The sequence below is a fragment of the Rissa tridactyla genome, chromosome 12 (genome assembly GCF_028500815.1).
Source record: "Rissa tridactyla isolate bRisTri1 chromosome 12, bRisTri1.patW.cur.20221130, whole genome shotgun sequence".
NCBI lineage: Eukaryota > Metazoa > Chordata > Aves > Charadriiformes > Laridae > Rissa > Rissa tridactyla.
In genome coordinates, this window is record NC_071477.1 from 4,920,690 (window position 1) to 4,927,632 (window position 6,943).

The 6,943-nt window shown below is 64.9% G+C and overlaps 1 protein-coding gene across 1 annotated transcript; it reads left to right on the forward strand.

Annotated features, from left to right (window-relative positions):
• The first annotated feature begins 1,046 nt into the window (after nt 1–1,046).
• Nucleotides 1,047–5,220, forward strand: PDYN (prodynorphin). The gene is given in 5 exon segments (XM_054218788.1): nt 1,047–1,134; nt 1,137–1,204; nt 1,207–1,451; nt 4,239–4,386; nt 4,654–5,220. Coding segments are annotated over 5 exon segments (1,116 nt in total).
• Nucleotides 5,221–6,943: the final 1,723 nt, after the last annotated feature.

Consider the following 6,943-nt stretch of genomic DNA (forward strand, 5'->3'; position numbering starts at 1 on the left):
TGCTAGTGGAGGTGGCCACCACCTTTGGGAACAGGAGACCATAGGCAGCTGGCGCAGGCTGCCCTGCTTGCCCAGCTGCATCTACTGGGTGTCCCATGGAGGGTCTTGGCCATGTCAATGGCCCCCGCACCCCCGGTAGCACCGGGAGGGCTGAGCAGGGGGCACCGGGTCTGGCAGCTGGTGTTCGAGCTGGGGAGAAAGGCAGGTTGCTGGGAAACATCCCTCTTGAGCTCCGATAAAAATAGCTCCGTCTTCAAGGCGAGAGGACGGGGCTGCGCTGCCGGCAGCGTGTGGGATGCGCTCGCTCCCGCCGGGGCTGCAGGAGACAGGATGGGCGGCCTGGCCTTGTGGGGTCTGTGCTCTGGACCCCCCCACCAACCCCGCATCTCTGTTGGGACACGGTGCAGGGGGGACGGTGGTTCGTGGGCTCAGGGGGGGTGCCCTGGCATTGCCCAGCGCTGCCTTCCTTCACCCCCAAATCAGGCTTGGAAATGTGTGAGCAGGACTCAGGGCTGAGCGGGGACAGCGGTGGGGGGGTTGTCTCTGTCGTCCCCTCCCCGCTTGCCCTGTGGCTCATCTCTTTGGGTTTGTCCCCAGGAGGAGGGGGGACAGAAAGAGGGTGGGTGGGGGGGATCCGAGCCCCTTCGGTGCGGAGGTGGGGGGGTTTCCCTGCCAGGGCTTTGCTGCCCAGCCGCAGTCAGGCTGGGTGGGTCGGGGGGGACCAGCCTTTCCCGGGGCATGAAGACCCTCTCGCCCTTCCCGGTGGCTTCGGATGGGCTCACTCCTCTCCCCAGCATTGCCACGAGGACGGTGCCTCTCCCCAGTCCCTGGGTTGGGGGAGTCGGGGCTTCACGCCCCCTGCCCTTTCCTTCTTGGTCAGGATTTGAATTTGGTGACACGGGGGGGATTCACGCCCCCGGCAGCCAAACTCCTCCGGCACTCAGCTGGCGGGGGCAGTCGGACCCCATCCCAGTCCCCTGCCACCTCCTGAGTTTGGGGCACGCGTTTCAGCCCCGAGGACCGAGGCTGTCGGGGGTCCCCGAGGGATGCAGCCCGTGACAGTGCAGCGGCGGGATGCACACCCCGGTCCCCGGGGCAGCCGGGGGGCTGCGGGGAGGTCCCGGCACGGCGGGAGAGCTGCTCGGGAGGTGGCGAGGATGCTGCGGGGCTGATTATTCACAGCTTCCCTCGCCCCGATTGGCTCCGCGGCGCCGAGCGCAGCCGGGCCCCGCTGCAGGAGGAGACTCCGTGGCCATAAAAGCGGGGTGGGAGCCGGCGGGCGGCGAGTCCGGTGGGCACCCTGGGCACCGCTGCAGGGCCACCAGCCAACGTGGCCTTGCCACCGCCACCGATGACCGGCTCAGCCTGACAGCCAGGGAGGGACGCCCACCACCCACAACCCGTCCTGCATTGGCGAAGCGGGTGCTCGGCGGGACGGGGAGCAGCGGCAGGTAGGGCTGCCGGGGTCTGCCATCCCGCTCCCATCGCGCGGGCGCAGCTGGGGTATCGCTCCTGCTCACCAAAGAGTGACGCTCTTTAAAAACACCCCCCGAACGACAGTGCCGAAAGCGGCTCACGGTTGGGCTTGTTGCGTTATTTCGAGGGGCTCCCGCCTGGCCGCAGGTGCTCCTCTTGTCCCTCGAGCGGTTTTGTAGCCCATGAACCGCTCTCTAGAGCTTCACTGGGGTTCGTTTTGACACCGATGCCACGTCTGCCACCTTTGCAGTGGGGACACCCAGGGCTCAGAGGGGGAAAGGGAGCGGGGGGACAGGACAGGGGGAGGTTTCTGTCTCCCCCCGACTTGGCTCAAGGAGGAGCAGCGGCCACAGGGCTGGGTTTCACTGCGATTCTGTTCCAAAAGTCATCGACTTTTTTGAGAAGCCCTGTCCTGAAGGCATTTCCAGGTCACTCTCAAAGGTGAGCAGAGGAACGGGTGGAAGAGGATTCTTCTTCTCCACCACAAATCTCTGCAGGGTCCTCACCTGCTCGAGTTAGACCTGTGCGGGAGGAGAGACCTGCTCAGCCTGGGAGAGCTGCTCACATCCCTCGCTAGAAATAATCACAGGTTAATTATGACGGGGGGGTCGGTCTCTGTGCTGCCTGGCACACACAGTCCCGATTCCCCATCCCTCCTCGGGTCATCGAGTCTGTAACCGATCCCTGGGGTGCACGGATGCAGCTCGGGGCTTTTCCACGCATGAGCAAAGCCTGAGCATCAAAAACTGGAGTGGAAATGGAGGAGGGGACCCCGGCAGACGCCTGACACAGGTAGGATGTGCTGCGGGTGGCTGTGGTGGCCGGGACCCACCGCTGGCATTGCCAGACACTGCCACGATCCCGTCGAGGCATTTACACAGGAGAGACGGCTCCGGAGCCTCGGGACTCCTCCAGGTAAAGCGGGATCAAGCTCTAACTCTGCTTTTTCTTCTTCCTCCTTTTGTGTGCTTCTTTTTGCTTTTTTTTTTTTCCAAAGCCCTTTGTTTTTCTCCCTTTTTCCCGCCCCAATTTTGCCAGTCCCCCCCTTGCTGCAGGAGCAGGCAGGGCGCTGTGGGGGCATTCGTGGCTCTGTCTGGACAAGGTACATTTGCAGCAGGGTGTCCCGGGATGCTCAGGCATGGAGGGTCCTTGGTCCCCCTGTGCCCCGGAGAGCTGCAGCTCCCCTGAGTGCCATGAAGTCCCCGATTCTCTGCTCGCAGCGGGGCACGGGGCTGCCGGCAGCAGAGGAGCACAGCAGGGACAAGGGAGGGGAAGCTGCTGGGAAAAGTGGGGGAAAAAGGTTTCCCAGCAGAGCTGTTGGGAAGCAGACGGTGGTTTTTCTTGGGAATTTCTTTCCTCTCAGTGCTGCAGCTGGCACCTACCTGCGCGGCTGGTGAGTCCTCCCCTCATCGGTGCTGTCTCGGTGGCGGCGGGGCAATAAGGGACCGTGGCTGTGTCTCAGGGGCGAGGGCTGGCTGGGGTCCCGCCATGCCTGTGCCCATCCTGGGCACCCGCCTGCCCTGCTGCCCGCTGCTCTCCTTGGACGAGTTGAGGGGATGCTCTTAGGGCTGCACGGAGCCAGCGCGCGCCGCAGCCGAGGAATGCAGACAGCTTGACACACGATGGTGCCGATAATTCAAATTAAATTTTAATCTAGCATGAATTAATACTGTGGCATTAACATTTCTTCATCAGTACCAATTACAGTACATTAGCAGATACTGCTGGAGAATACAATAGTCTCTAATATGCGTCATTCATGTGTAACAGATCCCTCTGGGTCATGCCTTTCCACCCCAGATAAAAGCAGCCAAGGAGGTGGGTGGGTGCTTGTTGCCAGCGCACCCCTTGGGGCTCAGCTCGTGTGGTCCCAGTGGCACCGCGGTCCCGTGGCACTGCAGCTGGGGCCAGCACTGGCCCCTCCAGCCTCACCTGGGGGGTTCTGGAGCAGCACTGGGCACTGCTGCCGGCACAGCCCCTCTCCCAGCCATTGCACGGCATGTTCAGCCCTCCCTGGCCTCGTCCACAGAGGCGAGAGGCTCTGGCACAGCACCCGGCAGGCTGAAGGACGGCGATGGCGGCTTGCAGGTAGGCTTCCACCCGAAATTGGGCTTTTTCTCCCTCCCTGCTGCTGCACCAGCCCAGCAGAAGGGGTGGGTGGGAGGGAGGGGAGCCGGGGCTGCCCCGGTGCAGCAACTTGGGGTGAGACTGTACTGGGTGATGGCATCCCCCTGTCCCCTTTCTGCTGGTGGCTCCGATTGCAGTGCTTTTCTTCCCCAAGGCCAAGGGGGAGAGCTCGTGATTCATCCCCCCCGCACCGCACAAACGCGGTGATTGCAATATTGCAGAGAAACTCATCGCTAAAGAAAAAAAAGGGGCTTTTTTTTTTCTAATGGTACAGAAGGAGCAATGGATGGGATGGGATGGGGTGGGATGGGACAGGAGTCCCTGCCCTGGGGACCTCGGGGGCCTGGCCGTGGCTCAGGGCTTGTGCCAAGGACCAGGATGCAGCCAGGGTAAGGGATCGCATTCCATGGTGTCCCCGCCGGTCACTCCTGTCCTTTTGTCTCCCTGCCTGGGACCCAGAAGCAGCACCTGGAGGTGGGTCGTGTGGTCACAGGTCCCGGTGCATGTCCCCAGGAGCAGCCGCGCAGGTGGAGGTGGCAGGTGCCCCTTGCTGAGGGTGCCAGCGGGGTGGTGATGGGCTCCCTGGGGCCGGCGCGGGGAAGATGATGGGCTCTGTGCCGTCTCTCCCTCCCCAGGCAGCGGCTGCGGGGTGAGATGGCGCGGTGGGTGCTGGCGCTGGCCCTCTGCCTCTCCCTGGCCGTGGCGGCATCCGCTGACTGCGTGACCCAGTGCTCCCTCTGCGCGGCCCAGACCCGTGGCACCGAGAGCAGCGTCCAGCCCCTGGTGAGTGGGGGGGTCGCAGCAGTGAGGGTGTCGTGGGTGACGGTGCGTGGGGGGGCAGAGCTGGGTGCTGCTGGGGTTGGTGGTCATGGGCACCCCAGGGTGCTGGGAACATCCAAGTTTGGCTTTTCGCTGAGCTTGGCAGCATGGCGGGTGCGGACCCCTGGGCTTGAGGTGGGGGCACCCCCGGGGAGGGGTGGGAGGAAGGCAGAGGGTCAACCCGAGCAGTGGGGTGATGCCGGTGGGCGCCCCGGGACCACTGTCTTGCAGATGTGCCTGTGGGAATGCCAGGGCTCCTCGCCGCCCGGCCCCGAGTGGGAGACGTGCAGAAAGGCGCTGGCACTCCTGGCCCCACTGGTGGCCCTGGCCGAAGGGACAGACCCGTCCCCTCACGAGGCAGAGGAGGATGAGGCAGAGCTGGAAGAGGAGCTGGGTCCCGGGGAGCTGCCGCCGGCGCCGGTCAAGCGCTACGGGGGCTTCATGAAGAAGATGACCAAGGGGAAGCTGCTCTCCCTGCTGCGCGAGAACGCCCACAGCAAGGGTGGCCTCAGCAAGAAGTTCGGGGGCTTTGGCCGCAAGCCGGGGGAGCGGGCGGCCCCCGAGGACTACCCGGGGCCAGCAGGCGATGGGGACGAGGAGCCCACGGGTGCTGGGGCCAAGGGGCAGGAGCTGGCGGAGCTGCACAAGCGTTATGGCGGCTTCATGCGCCGGATCCGGCCCAAGCTCAAGTGGGACAATCAGAAGCGCTACGGGGGCTTCCTGCGGCGGCAGTTCAAGGTGACCACGCGGTCGGATGAGGACCCCAGCGCCTACTCAGGGGAGGTCTCGGACCTATAGAGCCAGGCGTGGGACGGGCGGCACCACGGTCTCCACGCTGCCAGCCCGGACTGCGCCATCCCCCCCCAGCCCCATCCCCTGCCCATCCCGGCATCATCCCTGCCTCATCCCCCCAGGGTCCCCATCGCCAGTTGTCCCTCTCTGGTTCACCCGCCCATCCCTTAGGGACCCCGTGCATTGAGAGGACAGTGCCACCCCTCCGGCTGCCGGCAGTGTGGCTGCAGGTCCAGCCCCAGGGCTCCTGGGGGCAAATCGAGGGTGGTGGTGGGGAAACATGTATCCTGCACCCTCCCCTGGCTGCAGAAGCACAGCAGGGTTTGGAAACGATCACAGATGATGAATGGGACGATGGCCTCCGAGCACCAGGAAGGATGAGCCAGGGCAGGATGAGCCCCTCCGGGCTGGTGGATGGCCCCGGCAGCCAGCACGGCCGTGGGAGAGGTGGCTGGCCAGGGCTGGCACTGTGGCACCATCCCCGGGGCAGGCAGACGGCCGAGCACCACCCTGACTCCCCTCCCCGAGCCGCTCGCCCTGTCCCACCCGTCCCAGCACCCGCCTGGTCCCCCCCAGGCTTCCCCCCCTCAAAGAACCACCCCCAAAGGCAGGGTCAGACCTGCGCCCCAGCCCCTGCTCCCCCCGCAGCCAATAAAAGGCAGATGCCAACGAAGCCGAAGCCGTGCCGGGTGCTGAGTGTCCTCCCTGGGGCAGACCCAGCCCTCGTCATGAGGGGATCATGCGCCCCAAGCCGGGGGGGCTACGGGTGCCCAGGGTTGGGGTGCCAGCTGCAAGACCTGCAGGCAGGGGCGGTGGTACCCTCCCCACGCCATGGGTGTCGAAGGGGATGTGGGGCACCCACACACCCCATTGCTGCTGCCCCTGGAGCCATGCCCCGGGGGAAGGCAGGGACCCCCCAGCCGAGCAAGGGCAGGGATGCTCAGCCCAGCCCGGGTACGTGTGGCGTCCTGGCTGGGGACCTCCCGCAGCGCAGGGCCATCTGCTCACCCCCAACAACATCCAGGGAAGGCTCCCTGGGGAATCCCAGCAGCTGCCCCGGCTAGGAAGGGACAGCCCTGCTGAAGGGCAGTGGCCAAGTTGCTTTGAGGACAGCGTGACCCTGCCAGCAGCAAGGCAGTGCTGAGAGAGCCCAGCCTGGCCAGCAAATTCCCTTTCAAGCTTCTCCTTCCTTGCCTCACCTTCCATGTGGCTCATCACAAGGGGAAGCCTCAGGCCACAGTTTCCAACCCCGGCACGACACAGCTTGTGTCGCCCACAGCCAAGCCCCCAGCTCCAGGGTGGGAGAGAGGGGAGGTCACTGCAGAGCACTGACACGCTCAGCTCACCCACTGCAGGGGCTGCAGCCAGCACCCAGCCTGCTTGCACCCCACTTTGGGCACCCCAGCTCTGACTCGCCTCCCAGGGAATGGGAGCACCTAAGGCTGCAGCAGGGCCTTAGGTGGGGAGAGCTGGCCAGACCCTGGGCCACCCTCACCCTCTGGTGGGCTACTCCCCTCCCTGGTGCTGCCCAGGGGGACCAGCACCACAGCCCCCATCCCAGCCTCAACCTGCCCCTGTCTTCCTCCTCCTCTTCCCTCCCGCTGCAGCACACCCCAGGGATGTGCAGGACCCCCAGCCCACCATGCACCCCCCCTGAGCGCAGGGACAGGCTGACATGCGAGAGCAGCACAGGACTTTTCACTTTTATTATAAAAATATCTTGCAAGCG